The 19,014-nt window shown below is 45.7% G+C and overlaps 1 protein-coding gene across 1 annotated transcript in view; it reads right to left on the bottom strand.

The window, feature by feature from the left end:
* kirrel3a (kirre like nephrin family adhesion molecule 3a) overlaps positions 1 to 19,014 on the bottom strand; it is a 190,451-nt gene that overhangs the window by 35,067 nt on the left and 136,370 nt on the right. The window contains exon 5 of the mRNA XM_066651440.1: positions 16,179 to 16,329. Within this exon, the coding sequence (XP_066507537.1) occupies positions 16,179 to 16,329 (151 nt within the window). The remainder of the gene's footprint in view (positions 1 to 16,178; positions 16,330 to 19,014) is intronic.

Here is a 19,014-nt window from a genome sequence, read left to right as displayed (position 1 = left end):
CTGTTCAGAATTATGTGCGATTCGATCTTCCATTATGGTGCATTATGGTCTCTCAGCCAATCACAGATCTGGATGAAAGAGTGTTTTCACGTTCAGTATTACGTTCGGTTCTGTGTCAGGCTGCACGTAAACAGCCAATCGGAAACCGGGTTTGGGGAACAAGGCTGCTTATTGGCTCACGGGACATGCGAATAAGAAATCAGTTGGAGGTTTTAAACCATTTAAAGTGGACGTTATGAAAAATCACATTAATTTCCGGATCTGGAGGCCACCAACTAACACACTGTGAAACAAGACCTGGCATTACTTTACTCTGTTCAGAATTATGTGCGATTCGGCGTTCCATTATCAGAGAGCCATTATGATGCATTATGGTCTCTCAGCCAATCACAGAGAGGGGCGGAACTAACTGTAGCATAATTTACAGTAAGACATTCCAAATAGAGGTGTGCATCATAGTTTGGATTTTACTGTGAAATACTGTGATCATAAACCCACAGAAAGCTCTTGAATGTGTAAACAATCGCCTGGAGAGTCCACAGCTCTAATTGCCTCAGCTGCCCATGGATGATTTCTCTCTCCAGCGTCCAGTGGCTTGTTCCTGCTCTGTTTTCTCAACTCTGTTGCTGCAGTGGGTGGACAAAGCATGGACTGGAGAGAAACTGACCCCCCCCCCTCCCTTCACCTCATCTAGAGACAGGAGGAACATTTTCACCAGTAACACAGCATCAAGAATGCGACTGATACAGATGCTGTCCAGAGTCCAGCAGCAACACAGCATCCGGCGACAACAGAAGTCCTTGGTTTTTAAGTTAAGAAACGAGCGGTCGCATTCAGTGGAGTCCGTAGGTGTTTTTGTGAGAAAGATACAAACACTTCAGGGTGAGCGTCTTTTCAAATGGTCCCCAACTGGACGACATCTCTTTCAGATGAAGAAGACTCCTGGAACAGATTTAATTTGCTGAGTCGAGTCAAGGCTGTTTCACCCACAAAAGCTGTATCAAATATTCATCATTGGGAGAAACGTGGGAGAGCGTCATTGTTCCTGCTGTTTTTACTGTTTTCCAATTATTCTGAGTTTGAAACAAGATAGCAGCTGCCCTGACAGCAAGCTCATTTACAGCTCCAGTCAATATTTGTTGTGCGAGACAGTGTGCACACTTAATACCAATGTGCTGAGCTGTGTGTGTGTTTGAGTACCAGGAATATACATTGTGGGGACCGAAACCTGTTTATACACTCATACCGTGGGTCCCCACATTGTAGATAATCGCATTTGAGCTGGGTTAAGGTTCAGCCCGTGGCATTTATGAAAAAGTTAATGGCAAGTCTGTGTAGTTTCCTCACAAATCACAAATACGAGGTTGTGTATTTGTGTGTACCAATAATATATGACGCTATGGGAAGCAAAACCTAGTCACGCATTGACATTGTGGGGACCACCAGCTTGAACCAGGCATGTTATAAGTATTAGACTTAGCATAAAGCTAGTAGCTATAATGGAAAAGGTTAAAGGTAAGTGTCCATAAAATGAATATAATGTCCCCTCTACGTAATTCATTTGTGCAGTTAGTGTACTCCTCCAAGCGTGTTGAGCTGTCCACTCATGTTGTGCATGTGCATGGAAACTGTGGACTGTAAGATGAGTTTTTCTTTCCATCTCTCAAGCTTTGTTTTGGTTCACTATATTTTATATCGACTGAGGTGCGGACACCTATGGAGCACCACTGCTCTACACTTTCAATCCCGAAAGCAGAGGCAGACAGCTCTGGAAGTGATCAGAGGCGGAATGAAAACAGCAGCCGTTCCTGGGTCCGACTCCTCATTAATAATCAACCGCCTTCAGTCACGTAAACACAACCGTACCTGGGAAAGAGGCTTCCCTCCTCACGCCTGATGGTGAGGGGCTTCATCATTAGGAAACACACCTGCAGGCCTCCTGAATTAGACACAGTACGAACACGGATGGGAACCCGAAATGATGGTAATAGAAATTCAGAGACAGTTTTATGAGAAATCCATCTTGCCTTTAGTTGATAATGCAGATCATGCTGTTATCGTTTTTGAGCCACTGCTGCCTTATTTTGCAAAGATTACCGCTAGAACAGTGTGTAAAAATCTACAAATGTACTGTACATTTCGAATATGAAGCACCGCATCTGCAACTCCCTCATCCACAGGAAACAAAAAAAGCCTTATGGAATAATGTTAATGAAAAATACACTTTGTCGAGGATAGCTTTTCTTTAATATCACAAGAAACCTCATGGGTATGAAATCAGTTCTGAGGAACTGTATCATTTAACTTCATAAGGAGTGGCGTTAATGCACCACTTTGAAAAAACATGTACATATATAATAAAATAGACAATAAGCTTAAATAACACTATCTGCTAACACTTTACACAAGAGCTCCTGCACTAACTGTTAACTCAGTTCGGCTTTAAAAAAATCAGCAATAGACAAGCACTAAAAAATAGTATATTTTGGATGCTGCCAGCTGCCAGTTAGACTAGTTAATCAATCCACTAGGATATTATCAGCTCTTGTTTTGACGCTGCTCCCAGTAAAACTGATTTGACATAAGGAAATAAGTAAGCACATCTTCGCAGGCTATTTTATATCTTTATTTAGAGATGTCTGTTCCAGTATTAATCATCATCATCATAATCTGTGTTTAACAGTGATGAGCTAATGTTCTGTCTAAGAAAAGATTTATATACATATCTATTTTATTTAGTTTTTAAATAACATGATGATATAATATTATATTTTTTATGCATCCCTTTGTCTCTAAGTCTCAGTGTAAGAGTTTCCAAGGTAATGGCTCAGTGGTGTAAATTAACCCTAATTTTAGCCACATTTGCTACTGTCAAAAAACTGCTTTTTTTTTCTAAATATTTAGACACACTCATTTACATTAAAGACAGGGCAATTACATTATTCTGGGAATGTTTTATACTCTGATCACATGAAGGAGTCCTATGTATGAGTTAATACAATGAATGTAAAATTGTACAAATCTGCACTGATTGTTGATTGGTCCTTAAAATCTTGCTAAAAGCCACTGACCATTAAGTCGTCACACAGCTGTATCTCTTAGAGTCTGGAGGCTGACTTTTAGGCCAAATTCACTTATTCCCATAGCCCCATTAAGTTTACTGGGCTGTGGAAATAACACTGGCAGGGCACTTGCGCCAGACTTATTAAAGTTATAAAAGTTACTCCTGACCCAAAGCGCAAATGCTAGCTCTCTGCTTGGCTAACTCTTGATCTGCTGAACTCATGCCAAAACATCCTATAAACATCAGAAGGGTCTAGACATCAGAGCCAGCTGTGATTTCACTCATGTGAAGATCTCATAAAGAATTAACCAGCAGTAATGGTCTAAATTCAACAGGAACAAAAAACAGTATCACGAAATTATACTGGCATTAAAAATGGACTTCCGTCTCTGTGGTAATACAAGTCAATGGTATGGGTCTGAAAGGACGTGGACCCTTCAAGGAGCTCTTACTGAGAAAAAGGAAATAGGTACAAAAGAAGAAAACAAACAACACAAAAATGAACAATAAATAAATATGAAGCATGTGAATCCGTGAGTAATTAATAATTTGCAAATAACGTAATGAGAGCTAATTGACTGAAAGAGTGTGTGTGTGTGTGTGTGTGTGTGTGTGTAAGAGTGGGAATCACGTCTATCTGAGTGTGTGGCCTTGTTACAGATCACTTCATGAGCCAGTTACGTGGAAGTAGACGAGTAAGTGAGAGAGGGAGTGTGAATGCGCTAATAGAGAGCTGGCTCTTCTGAATGCACAAGCAGTGGTTTATTTTAGTGGAGGGGGCTCTGGAGAGAGCACTTGTCTCAGTCCCCCTCCCCACAGGACCCCTGCTCCACATCTGCATTTGGCCATTAATTACTCCCAACGAAGCGCATTGTTTTAACACTCGTCTTATTTACAGTGCAATTATTCGGAGAGCCTGGGAGCCACATGCTGCGCTGGGGACTATTGATCCCCGCCCTGACCCCTGTGATGAGGCTGGGGAACCGAGCGGATGAAAGGCCTCCTCCAAACAAAGTGTGGCACGGGTCAATTTCGCTGGAAACTTCAGCCTAATGGAAACATCAGCCCCTACAGCTACCTGCTCACATCTGCAGAATACGAGATGAAGTCAAAGTCAATCGCTAACAACGCTTTTGGACAATTCTGACCCTCCACAGATTTTTTAATCACTACAGTGATATGGAATGCAAAGGGGAGGTCTGGAGCAGCTGCACATGAGCCACGCTCAATGCTACTATAAGTGTCAGCAAGAAAGGTTTCAAAGCTTCACCCCCCACTGAGCTGTGAAACTGACATACGTCACGTCCTCGACCAATGGCGGAACTGCTTTGGCCGTGGTGAGCCGAAGAGGCGGGGTTTGTACAGAGGCGCTGTAGATACAAAAGTGAGAATTGAGGAAAAGCTAATTGGAGCCATGTGAGAACTTAGCGTTTTATAAACTCCGTCCAAGCCATTAATTAAAATATCCAAACATCGGAGGCAGTCTGGAGTGCGGCCCATCGGGAGGCAGGATGAACTCATTTTATTTGTTTGTTTTTTGTTTGTTTGACTGAGTGAGATGATTTTCGCTAACCACACCCACAATGGACAGTTGTTTACCGTGCCTTGGTGCAGCCTCTAGCACTGAGTAACACACACAGCTGATGTCTGCTGTGAATGTGAATTCACAATAAATAACACTAATAGTTTTTTCACGTAAGTTTATATTAATCATATAATAAAAATTAAACAAATCATTTTTCATTCATTCATTCATTGTCTGTAACCCTTATCCAGTTCAGGGTTGCGCTGAGTCCGGAGCCTACCTGCAATCACTGAGCGCAAAGCAGGATCATGCCCTGGAGGGGGCGCCAGTTCTTCACAGGGCAACACACACTCACGCCTACAGACACTTTTGAGTCATCAATCCACCTACAAATGTGTGTTTTTGGACAGTTGGAGGAAACCGGAGCACCCGGAGGAAACCCACGCAGACACAGGGAGAACACACCACACTCCTCACAGACAGTCACCCGGAGGAAACCCACACAGACACAGGGAGAACACACCACACTCCTCACAGACAGTCACCCGGAGGAAACCCACATAGACACAGGGAGAACACACCACACTCCTCACAGACAGTCACCCGGAGGAAACCCACACAGACACAGGGAGAACACACCACACTCCTCACAGACAGTCACCCGGAGGATACCCACGCAGACACAGGGAGAACACACCACACTCCTCACAGACAGTCACCCGGAGGAAACACATTCAGACACAGAGAGAACACACCACACTCCTCACAGACAGTCACCCGGAGGAAACCCATGCAGACACAGAGAGAACACACCACACTCCTCACAGACAGTCACCCGGAGGAAACCCATGCAGACACAGAGAGAACACACCACACTCCTCACAGACAGTCACCCGGAGGAAACCCATGCAGACACAGAGAGAACACACCACACTCCTCACAGACAGTCACCCGGAGCGGGACTCGAACAAACAATCTCTAGGTTCCTGGAGCTGTGTGACTGAGACACTACCTGCTGCACCACCGTGAATAGTTTTAAATAATAATAATAAAGAACTATCCCTCAAACTTGTTTATTTGGCATAAAGTTTTTACACAGAAGAAGCTAGTTACACAATGAATAACATACATTTAAGATTTGTCCTCGCTAATGGAAACTAATTAATGTAATTAGTACGCACTCCCTGTTACAAATATACACAATAAATAAAAGAATCTAAAGTAAATGAAAAATAAAATGAAAAAATAGTAACATTATTTTTGAGGCAGCACTTAGTTAAGAAACGTAAACCCAATCAAAGCAGAATGGTAAAGCATCTGAAAGAAGATCAGACACCATTCAGCAAATTCAAATTAGATTAAACTATCCCCGCTTTGAGAAACGTAACTGTGAACTTGACGGCATGAACTCACGAGTGTGAAATAATTTGCATCATGATTTCGTCATCGTCAGATAACTGTGATATCTAAAGATTAAGAGACTTCTAATGAGTCACAGCTTCAGTAAGAGTTGAGGGTTGCCGGGTAAACGGCTGTAGAGGACAAGCCTGACTTTCTGCTGACAAACACCCAGATAACAACAGATCTGACTCCACAGAAACGTTGTGTAATCAGATGTCCTTGATTGGATCTCCAGGCACATGATACCGAGGCTACAGAGAAGAGCCAAGGGAAGGCCGAAAAGCCACCAGAAACGCAGCCTTTCTTTATGACGGTGGATTACTTCGGCCCTGCACTTGATGTGCAGCTTGGAAACACATTTGAAAGGAAAATGAAATTCACTAAGGGTTAATAGGATTCTGAAGGACTGAGCGCGATATAAAGTCAGTGAGGACATTTACAAACATTACGAATAAAGAAACTGGAATGAAGAAAGCAGTGGACGTGTTTGAAAGCACTGTCCCTTCATTTGTGCCGGGAACAGGAAGTTTAGCCACTAATTAATTTGTAACTTAATTTGCATTATTTTCTCTGAAATAATAAAGAGAGAGAAAACAGAGCTGTTCCTCAGGGTGATTCTTTTATGCGAACAGTTCCCAGATCTTTCATTTACTTTTGTTTTGATAAGTTTATCATATACGGCCACAAGGTGGCGCAGCAGGTAGTGTCTCTGTCACACAGCTCCAGGGACCTGTTTGAGTCCTGCTCCAGGTGACAGTCTGTGAGGAGTGTGGTGTGTTCTCTCTGTGTCTGTGTGGGTTTCCTCCGGGTGACTGTCTGTGAGGAGTGTGGTGTGTTCTCCCTGTGTCTGTGTGGGTTTCCTCCGAGTGACTGTCTGTGAGGAGTGTGGTGTGTTCTCTCTGTGTCTGCGTGGGTTTCCTCCGGGTGACTGTCTGTGAGGAGTGTGGTGTGTTCTCCCTGTGTCTGTGTGGGTTTCCTCCGGGTGACTGTCTGTGAGGAGTGTGGTGTGTTCTCCCTGTGTCTGCGTGGGTTTCCTCCGGGTGACTGTCTGTGAGGACTGTGGTGTGTTCTCCCTGTGTCTGCGTGGGTTTCCTCCGGGTGACTGTCTGTGAGGAGTGTGGTGTGTTCTCCCTGTGTCTGCGTGGGTTTCCTCCGGGTGACTGTCTGTGAGGAGTGTGGTGTGTTCTCCCTGTGTCTGCGTGGGTTTCCTCCGGGTGACTGTCTGTGAGGAGTGTGGTGTGTTCTCCCTGTGTCTGCGTGGGTTTCCTCTGGGTGACTGTCTGTGAGGAGCGTGGTGTGTTCTCTCTGTGTCTGCATGGGTTTCCTCCGGGTGCTCCGTTTTCCTCCCACGCTCCAAAAAAACACGTTGGTAGGTGGATTGGTGACTCAAGTGCCCATAGGTGTGTGTGTGTCACACAGTGAAGAATTAGCAGCCCCTCTAGGGTGTGTTACACTTACGCTTACACCCAGTGATTCCAGGCTCCGAACCCACGGCGACCCTGAAGTGGACCCTGGAGCGCTTACAGACAATGAATGAATGAACATGTAACATGTAGTGCACAGTCTCTCTTCCGATGGCTGGGCTTGAAAATGGAGAAAGCGGAGCAGGAGCAGGAGCAGGTGTCGGGAAATGGCCCAGAAAGACAGAGTTCATTGTCTTAAGCTAAGTGTCCAGCAGGGACCTGGTTGGGGCTCTGAGAGATGAGCGGTGTGTAGCCAGAGCAGCGTCCGGGTCACGATGGATGAGGGCCTGGGGCTGTGAGAGGAACTGGTGGATGAGAAAAAATTTCCCACTGACCACAAGGCCTGGATAAGTAGGCCAGAGCCTTCATGGCCGAGGGCTTATAAATGATTGTGAACCGCTGCTCTGTGTCTGGTCAGAGGAGGAGGCCAAGAGAGTGCTGTCCACAGTTCAGAGGAACAGGTTTATCTGGGGCACAGGTACAACACAAAATATACATTTAACACAGATGTTCTCTCTGCCTTCTCTCTCTCTCTCTCTCTCTCTCTGTGCCTTTTCTCTATCTTTGTTCTCTCTATTATCTCTCTTTATCTCTCTCTTTACCTCTCCTTTTGCTTTTCTCTCCCTCTCTCTCTGCCTCTTCTCTATCTTTGTTCTCTCTATTATCTCTCTCTTTACCTCTCTTTTTGCTTTTCTCTCTCTCTCTCTCAACCTCTCCATTTTCTATCTGTATCTCCTCTTTCTCTCTCTCTCTCTCTTTTTTGTCTGTTCTCTATCTTTGTTCTCTCTATTATCTCTCTTTATCTCTCTCGCTCTCTTTACCTCTCCTTTTGCTTTTCTCTCCCTCCCTTTCTCTCTCTCTGCCTCTCCATTCTCTATCTGTATCTTCTCTCTCTCTCTCTCTCCATTCTCTATCTCTATGTCCTCTCTCTCTCTCTCTGTCTCTCTCTCTCTCTCCATTCTCTCTCTCCTCTCTCTCTCTCTCTCTCTCTCTCTGTGTGTCTCTCTCTCTCTCTCTCTCTCCATTCTCTATCTCTGTCCTCTCTCTCTCTCTCCATTCTCTATCTCTATGTCCTCTCTCTCTCTCTCCATTCTCTATCTCTATGTCCTCTCTCTCTCTCTCTCTCTCCCCTCTCTCTCTCTCTCTCTCTCTCTCTCCATTCTCTATGTCCTCTCTCTCTCTCTCTCTCTCTCTCTCTCTCTCTCTCTCTCTCTCTCTCTCTCTCTCTCTCTCCCCCCTCTCTCTCTCTCTCTCTCTCTCTCTCTCTGGGTGGGTAGGATGGTGCTCCACCTCTGTTTCCTAGGCAACAGAACAGAATTGAATAGTGTTCTCCTCCAAGCGTGTTGAGCTCTTGTGGTAATTCAGTAGATACCGTGTCCCCCTAAGCTTCCCACTCTCGGGTTTACAGCATCTCAGCTTCCAACCTGGGGATGACTACACTGACTACACCCTGCTCAACACAAAGCACGGGACTGTTGATGGTGATCAATAGAGTTACACGCTGAGTAAGAGACTCTACAAACGTAAGCCATGCTGCGAAACCAAAAACAGCGAGAGAACGTGATCAGTAACGAAGGAGCAAATATTCAATCGTTCTGCACATTTGCCTGATGAAGCCCATTAACCGTTTCATGTTTCTGCATTTGATCATGCCTCCAGCTTTCATAATGGTTCCTGTTAAACAATTACCTGCAGTGAGGTATGAATATGAAAGCGGTGTGTGTGTGTGTGTATGTGTGTGTGTGCCCCCTCCGTGTTTACGTTTGACTCTCCACGGTTCTATCTGCCACCGTGCGCTTTGCCTGAGTGGCACCCAGTCCAACAGCTGCCTGCCATGAATATTGATGCCTCGCTCTGACAGCAGTGTGGCCCTGGAGCTGGCTTGGGGCCTTGGGGGGGGGGGCTTCTCTGCCCCATGGCCCCACCACTTCGCCACGATTCGGCATCACTTATTCATCCAACACCTGTTTCTCAACTGCTCAGCAGACCTGCCTGTGGCGTGTGGAGGGGTTTCCACTTCAGATCGCTTCCTTATGTTGGGGTTCCCCACCTCCAACCTGCAGCAATGTGAACGGACAAGAGGCGGCTGTGCACTCATCGGCGGAGACGGAAACATTCACGCGGAGGAGGCAGACTTTTTACCGCCGGAACGTAAGGAATTATTTAATATTTCTGCATTCAATCGGTGTTGAATCTCATGAGAGTAATCACTGTACGCTCCACAGAGTGGGTCCTCCACATGGACACGCCCATGTTTAAATAGTTTACTAAAACAAATAAAAAGTCTGACACATCCAGGTCGGTAGGTGTCAGTAGAGAGATGGCCACACAGCTGTAAACTCCAGAGAACTGCACCTGTTTCCAGTGGTGGTCTCATAGCAGTTCGTAAAAAATTCAACGTGCCTGGAAATGGCTGGCAAAACGCCAAACGCACGGCATGAATTATTTCTCTCTCGCAGCTCACTGCAACAACAGAGATGCTCTGAAATGACGGGGAAAGTGTAGATCTTAAACTTTCCTTTGTTGCCACAGTGGTGTTCCTACTTCAAAGAGGGAATATTTCACTGACCGTCCTTTACAATGTGGCCACTTTTAGTCATGTCTCGATTCTGACTCAATGAGAAGATGCTTAGAGCTGGACGATACGGATATCACAATTCATTCATTCATTCATTGTCTGTAACCCTTATCCAGTTCAGGGTTGCAGTGGGTCCAGAGCCTACCTGGAATCATTGGGTGCAAGGCGTGAATACACCCTGGAGGAAACCCACACAGACACAGGGAGAACACACCACACTCCTCACAGACAGTCACCCGGAGGAAACCCACGCAGATACAGGGAGAACACACCACACTCCTCACAGACAGTCACCCGGAGGAAACCCACACAGACACAGAGAGAACACACCACACTCCTCACAGACAGTCACCCGGAGGAAACCCACGCAGACACAGGGAGAACACACCACACTCCTCACAGACAGTCACCCGGAGGAAACCCACGCAGACACAGGGAGAACACACCACACTCCTCACAGACAGTCACCCGGAGGAAACCCACACAGACACAGAGAAAACACACCACACTCCTCACAGACAGTCACCCGGAGGAAACCCACGCAGACACAGGGAGAACACACCACACTCCTCACAGACAGTCACCCGGAGGAAACCCACGCAGACACAGGGAGAACACACCACACTCCTCACAGACAGTCACCCGGAGGAAACCCACGCAGACACAGGGAGAACACACCACACTCCTCACAGACAGTCACCCGGAGGAAACCCAAGCAGACACAGGGAGAACACACCACACTCCTCACAGACAGTCACCCGGAGGAAACCCAAGCAGACACAGAGAGAACACACCACACTCCTCACAGACAGTCACTCGGAGGAAACCCACGCAGACACAGGGAGAACACACCACAGTCCTCACAGACAGTCACCCGGAGGAAACCCACGCAGACACAGGGAGAACACACCACAGTCCTCACAGACAGTCACCCGGAGGAAACCCACACAGACACAGGGAGAACACACCACACTCCTCACAGACAGTCACCCCAAGGAAACCCACACAGACACAGGGAGAACACACCACACTCCTCACAGACAGTCACCCGGAGGAAACCCACGCAGACACAGAGAGAACACACCACAATCCTCACAGACAGTCACTCGGAGGAAACCCACACAGACACAGGGAGAACACACCACACTCCTCACAGACAGTCACCCAGAGGAAACCCACGCAGACACAGGGAGAACACACCACACTCCTCACAGACAGTCACCCGGAGGAAACCCACGCAGACACAGGGAGAACACACCACACTCCTCACAGACAGTCACTTGGAGGAAACCCACGTAGACACAGGGAGAACACACCACACTCCTCACAGACAGTCACCCGGAGGAAACCCACACAGACACAGAGAGAACACACCACACTCCTCAAAGACAGTCACCCGGAGCAGGAATCGAGCCCCTGGAGCTGTGTGACTGCGACACTACCTGCTGCGCCACCGTGGATATCACAATATATTTCTTAATTATGGTCAATACGATATTGATATGAACAATAAAAAAGCCACAGAAAAAAACGGTAATGACTGACTGTCAATGACAGATGGTGTAAATAATATATAAATAATAAAAATATACTCAAATACAAATACAAAAAATTGTATTTTTATTTAAAAAATAGCCTTTATTGAAACATTTTATATTGCGATATATATTAATATTGAATTATTGTCCAGCCCTACTCCTGCTCCTTTTCTTGTTATTTTTATACAGAAAAAACCCTGTAGTTTTTGTGTTATTTATTTAACACTGAGAACATACAGCAAAAATGCAGTGTATGAAAGGATGAGACGCGAGGAGAGGATTTATGATCGATATTCAACAAAGGAAACCACAAAACAAAAACAAAACCAGCCCCGAGGAAAATAAAACAGAAGAAAAGTAGAACGTAGACTTGAGGTGGATGAATTAAAGACAGCGGGACACATTACGTAGCAAAGTAAAAACGTACATAACTTACTGAAAAACCATTCCCAGGACTAAATAAATGTGTACTATTTATGCTCATGGTTATTCAGGTGAATGTCTGGCAACCCAGCGTGATTAAACCCCTAATTAAATCCCAAACCTAACCCTATCCTAACCCCCAAAACATACCCCTAATCCTCACCATAAACCTAACCCTAAACGTAACCAAAAACATAACTGTAATATTCATGTGAAAGCTCCATGTAAAACGTGTCTTTGTCTCCCCCTCTGGTGTGAACAGGAACTGTCCTCTACTGATGCAACTGTAAACTACGTAAGTATTTAAATAAGTAAGTAATTTAAATATTAATTAATTCATTCATTCATTCACAGGGTGATTTTAAAAAGTGGCTATGGATTTGCATTTCGTCATCAATTTTTCAGAAAAAAATACTCTTTAGAAATAGAACTGGAGAGGTAGTGTGTTATGGTGAAATTACAGCACAGTTGTGAGGTGACGCAAGCACGGGTGTGTGCTGTTATTTACGATAACACAGGACCTCGACTGTTCTATTGCTTTTATACAACAGTTTGGCTAATAACTCGTGAACTATAGAAACCGAGCTGTGAAATTAGTAAATCCTTCCGCCAAATTCTAGTGTCAGGAATCACGGGGCGGACTGACGGAGGCGGACGGGATAGACAGGGATAGACAGACTCGAATGATTAGACAGAACATCAGGACAGAAGGAGACCTAGACAGAGACGTGAACAGAGAGATCGTATGGGAAGAGTTAAACAGGGACCTGGAGAAGGAGAGCAAAACAGAGAACTGAACAGATACAAAGAGAGCTAGACTGAGTTAATATCCAAACAGACTTGAGACAAGGGAAGCGATAGGTACAAGGCAAGGGAACGAGCGAAAGACTGAGTGGAGAGTTTGAACAAAGGTGGAATCGCGGAGACTTGATAACAACATGACTTAGGAAAACGAACAGAGGAAACGACACGACCTGGGAGGAGAAATGAGAACATGACATGACGGAGACAAACAGACCGGACTGAGCAACATAAAGCAACACAACAAGACTTTAGAAAGGAAACAACAAGACTGGGACATGGACCAGAGGAAGTGAGACAAGGGGACTTAAACGTAACACAGACAAGACACACCTGGAACAGATAACGAGGACGGACGAGGAGGCGGGACAAGGGCGGAGACATGGACACTAACAAACAGACATGGAAGGGGAAAACAGACACAACAGGACGAGGGCGTGACAGAGTTCCTCAACAAGATGGTTCTTGCTACGTCACAGTAACGAACTCCACTGAACCACAGTGAATGAGTGGAACTGGTACGTGATTTTTATCGGTATGAGTATTCTCAAAATAAACGGAAGATAGTTTTCGTAATGGTGAAAAATGTCATAGAGACAGCTGCAGCGTAAAGAGAGGTGTTAGCAACGGCACAGTGGAGTGATACAGTGGTTGTGAAAAAAACGTGCAGTTTTCACGTGCTGTTTTTAGTAGCTTCTCAACCAATCAGAGTGGGGACCGGAACTAACTGCTGTATAATATGTTAATTAAAGGTGTAAATACAGTATTACGTTCATAAACTGATTACTTTGAAAGTTGAGATTAAAGAAGAGAGGTCTGCTCACAGCTATCAATCCCGGCCCAATCAGTCATCAGAGAGACCACACACACGTGTCCAGCCTGGCCGTATCTGTCAGGATGAGTGTGAGTGTGTGTGTGTGTGTGTGTAAGAGGAGGGAGAAAGTGGGTTAACAAAACAAGAGCAGCAGGATATTTGAGGAATCTCGCTCTTGTTTGGAAAAGAGGGAAAACGGCTCGGAGTGATACCGCTCCTCCATTGTTTTGCATGACAAACCGATTTGGGCCGAGTCCAGCCGCGCAGACACAGAGAAAAGCTTATCGGTCCACTCTGTCTCCTCCGTCCCCTGCTCTATTGTGGGGGACGCCGTCCTGCCGGACAATGAAACGGAAGCTTTACAGCTGGGGAGAATGGAGCTGTCAAAAGTAATGGCTTCCTAAACAGTATTTTATGCTTTATTAGTCATACCAAATATCTTCTGAAGAACCCAGAACTGCAGCTTCGTTCAGAACGCACCCGGCCAGAGACTAACTTTTAATTGAATGTTGGAGCCTTCAAACAGAACTGGTCTCTCCTTTAAAGGCTTCCCCCGGCTGGACGTTTAGGGACGTTGAGGTTATATAAATGCAAATGCCAAGCAGGAGACGTGTCCGCACTGTGGCAGGTCCTAGACCAGGCGGTGACCTCTCTGAACACCCACAGTAAACATTTCTACATTAATACACCGCCTCCACAAATCACACGGAGGAACAAGATCACTGCTGACGACGACGTTCTTCCAAACAACAACAACAGCAGCAGCAGCAGCAGCAGCAACAAAAACCAGGCTGAAGACGTGTGTCTCTGAGAGGCGTAACATGTGCTACGACATCTGAACACATGCATACGCGAGCAGTGTTTGGCCAGGAATATGGGACAGTGCAAGAGAGGTTTTCACCTCTGAATTATTTATCTATGAAGAAGAAACAAGGCTCTCTTCTGCAGCACTAAGCTCATGAAGAGCTGGGATTCTCAAGCCTTTCGCAGCAAATCAGAAACCCCCAAAAATGTCGTCTGAGGTCGTGATCGCACCGTTACACCACTGCTCCGTCCAGGAGACATGTTCGTACAGACATCTGTCAGCATCTTTAATATTGATGTAATTAATCACATTATTTTGTTTTGTTAGAGTTTATATAGTAAATATATAGAGTCAAGGAAGTAACTTCTCTCTCTCTCTCTCTCTCTCTCTCTCCATATCTCTCTCTCTCTCTCTATCCCTGATCCTACTTCTCTCTCTCTCTCTCTCTCTCTCTCTCTCTCTCTCTCTCTCTCTATCCCTGATCCTACCTCTCTCTCTCTTCTCTCTCTCTCTCTCTCTCTCTCTCTCTCTCTCTCTCTCTCTCTCTCTATCCCTGATCCTACCTCTCTCTCTTCTCTGCCCCCTCCCTCTCTCTATCCCTGATCCTACCTCTCTCTTCTCTCTTCTCTGCCCCCTCCCCCCCCCCTCTCTCTCTCTATCCCTGATCCTACCTCTCTCTTCTCTCTTCTCTGCCCCCTCCCCCCCCTCTCTCTCTCTCTCTCTATCCCTGATCCTACCTCTCTCTCTTCTCTGCCCCCTCCCTCTCTCTATCCCTGATCCTACCTCTCTCTTCTCTCTTCTCTGCCCCCTCCCCCCCCCCTCTCTCTCTCTCTCTCTATCCCTGATCCTACCTCTCTCTCTCTCTCTCTTCTCTGCCCCCTCTCTCTCAATTTCAGTATCTCTCTCTCTCTGTCTGTCTCTCCCTGATCCTACCTCTCTCTCTCTCTCTTCTCTGCCCCCTCTCTCTCAATTTCAGTATCTCTCTCTCTCTGTCTGTCTCTCCCTGATACTACCTCTCTCTCTCTGTCTCTCGAGTTCAGTATGTCTCTCTCTCCCTATATCCCTGTTTCTCTCTCTGCTTCTATCTCTCTTCTCTCTCTCTATCCCTGATCCTCCCTCTCTATCTCACTCTTCTCTGTCTGATGTTCTCTATCTTTTCTCTGTCTCTCTGTCTTTTCTGTCTCTCTTTCTATGTGCCTCTGTCGCTGTCTTTCTCTCTATCTCTCTCTCTTTATGTACCTCTCTTTCTCCCTGATCCTCCCTCTCTGTCTCTCCTCTGTCCCTCTCACTCTCTTTCTGAATTCTCTCTTTTAGTATGTCTCTCTATCTCTCTCTCCCTATGTCCCTGTTTCTCTCACTCTCTCTTCTGTGTCTCTCTTTCTATATGCTTCAGTCTCTATCTATCTCTCTGTGCCTCTCTCTCTCTCTCTCTCTCTCTCTGTTTAAGGCAGACATAGCTCATAGCTCTAAACTTTGCCATTGCTTTTGTCAGTTTGCTGCTCATTGATTAATCATAGTTCTCCCATTAGCACTGTGTAGTCTGCTGAAGATATACTCTGGTCTTTGTCAGTGCTTTTATTGCATTTACAGCTGCATTCTGTCTGCAGCAGCGTCTCAGAGCCAAGAAAAGATTCCAGGAACCATCTTTATGTATCGTCTTTAATTACTGGGATATATCTTTGACAGCTCTACGCCTGCTGTAGCTCTGCCACGGCTCCCACCCCTCCCCATGCTGATAATAGCAATATTAGTTGAGTATATCTCACGCTGGATGTCGATGGTGACCGTGGCCTCTTTGCCGTTGGGAGCCGCTTTGTTGGACGCTCTGCAGGTGATTCGCTGGCCACTCTCAATGTTAGATGGAGAGATGTAGAGCGTGCTGACTGTGCTCTCTCTCTGGCCGTCCCGCAGCAGCGTCTGAGAGAGAGAGAGAGAGAGAAAGCAATAAGCAGGGCTAAGAAGGGGGTCTGGACACCACAAGCCTGGACACGGCAGGAAGCCTGACCTTAAGCAGCGAGAAGAGAAAAGAAGTTGTTGAAAATGCCGCAGAGCACAGGTTACACTGCCTTTGATCCTCCAATCCCCCACTCTCCTCCGAGCTCAGATCACTCACCTACTGTATGAAGCACCTCGGAATCAATCTCCTCCTGTCAGCTGACCTCTGAAACAGCGGGGAACCGTATACGCTGATGAAGAGAACATCAACACTCTCAGCACCAGCCACACATTGGACCACACTGTTGTGACTGAGTCAGTAAGCTGCAGAAACCTGGATCACCATTTACTTCTACATTAGAACTTGACCGATTTTATAATTCGACTGACGACATCGACCGATACTGAGCTGCCATGGATCTTTCAGTATCAGTAAAATCCTGCCAATAAAACAGCAGTAGCTACAGATACGTAGAGATGAAACTGACTGACTGCACTGTGTAGACAGCACTGACCAACTCAGTACTATAATAACTATAACACTGGCCCGGGTTCATTCATTCATTCATTATCTGTAACCCTTATCCAGTTCAGGGTCACGGTGGGTCCAGATCCTACCTGGAATCATTGGGCGCAAGGCGGGAATACACCCTGGAGGGGGCGCCAGTCCTTCACAGGGCAACACACACACACACACACACCTACGGACACTTTTTTTTTTAGTTCAAAATCCACCTACCAACATGTGTTTTTGGACTGTGGGAGGAAACCCACGCAGACACAGGGAGAACACACCACACTCCTCACACACATTCACCCGGAGGAAACCCACACAGACACAGGGAGAACACACCACACTCCTCACAGACAGTCACCCGGAGGAAACCCACGCAGACACAGGGAGAACACACCACACTCCTCACAGACATTCACCCGGAGGAAACCCACACAGACACAGGGAGAACACACCACACTCCTCACAGACAGTAACCCAGAGCGGGAATCGAACCCACAACCTCCAGGCCCCTGGAGCTGTGTGACTACGACACCTACCTGCTGCACCACTAATCTAATCTAATGAGAGAGAATACGACCAAACGCTGTAACAAATTAATCCTGAAAATCCTGTGATCTCGATCCTAAGTAAATATCGATATCGGTCGCAATACGTTCGTATCGGTCAGGCCCCCACTGCACACGGCATGAAAGGAAAGTACATTTTTTTATTACATCAGTTTTAAAATGAGAACAGCACACGTACAATAGAGAGGACAGGAAGAATATAAAGTCTGCAGCATTAACAAAATGAACCCCGATTTTAATCACCATTCATTCTTATTAAAAAGAGTGCGGGGAGATGCTATCGTTTTCATATTAAAGCCGCCGCTCAACCATCTCATTTCGACCTGAAGTTGCAGACGCAGGAACACTATTGTTTGAGCTCTCACGGTGACCCTTTCCCATGCCAAGAGGAGATAAAAAAAAGCGGCAGGGCCGATACTTGAAGGATATTGACTTCATCTATAACAGCCTGCTTCCCTTAAGCTGTATCAGATTCTCCCCCAGATTTAATCAAATCACGCAATAAAGAGTGGCTGGGAAAAGACGGGGAGCTTCCGGCCTGAAGGAGGGGGAGGAGGAGGAGGAGGAGTGGATACTGTCTTTACAGCTTCCCAAATTTCACATCAACTCTGTTTTCTGGCCTTGATTTAGAAGGAAGAGCAAAAACTTTTAAAACCATTTATCAACATTTAGTTATGAATTACATCAGAAAATCCCAGACCTCTACCGATATTCACTCATTCATCTTCTGTAAACGCTCCATTGTGTTCAGAGTCGGCGTGGGTCTGGAGGCTACCCGCGCTGTCCGACAGGCCGGAAAACACTCTGGACCCAACACTTCCTCATGAAACTGCTTTGGCCTAATGATGAGAGACGTGGACTTGTGGGAGGATTGTCAGTTTGAGCTCATTGACCAGCAACTAAACTGGGCACAGGAGGGGAGTGAAGAAACAGCAGTCTCCTCCTTCAACATCCACAGCTGAGGTGACCCACCCCTCCATTTTGACTAGGGGTAGGAGGTCTAAGTTCCTGATGGGATAGAGAGGTAGGGTGAAGGGTCAAGATGGAGATTTTTATGATGTGTTATGAATCACTGGAGAACCCACTAACGTAATAATGGGGGTGTGTAGGAGTAAGGGAAGGAGGTAAGTGCAGGTTTTATTACAATAACTTAAAGGAAACTAGATCAGGAACTAATCAAAAGGGCTAAATACATAGGCTAAGGAGCTAAACACAAAAGACTAGGCTAAACTATAAACAGAGCTAAACACAAAACAAGGCTCAATGCTAAACGCTAAATATAGCTAAACGCTAAACACAGCTAAACGCTTAACACAGCTAAATGCTAAACACAGCTAAACGCTAAACACAGCTAAATGCAGCTAAATGCTAAACACAGCTAAACGCTAAACACAGTTAAATACAGCTAAACGCTAAACACAGCTAAACGCAGCTAAAAACTAAACGCAGCTAAACGCTTAACACAGCTAAACAAGGAATCTAAACATAAAACACAAGAGCTAAACAAGATTTTTTTCTCCTTAAAAACTATCACCAGTGTATTATATTAGTTTAATTTTGTTTGAAAATATTATGACCCTTTAC

Source organism: Hoplias malabaricus, chromosome 18 (genome assembly GCF_029633855.1).
Source record: "Hoplias malabaricus isolate fHopMal1 chromosome 18, fHopMal1.hap1, whole genome shotgun sequence".
Lineage (NCBI taxonomy): Eukaryota > Metazoa > Chordata > Actinopteri > Characiformes > Erythrinidae > Hoplias > Hoplias malabaricus.
This window is presented reverse-complemented; position numbering and strand designations above follow the sequence as displayed.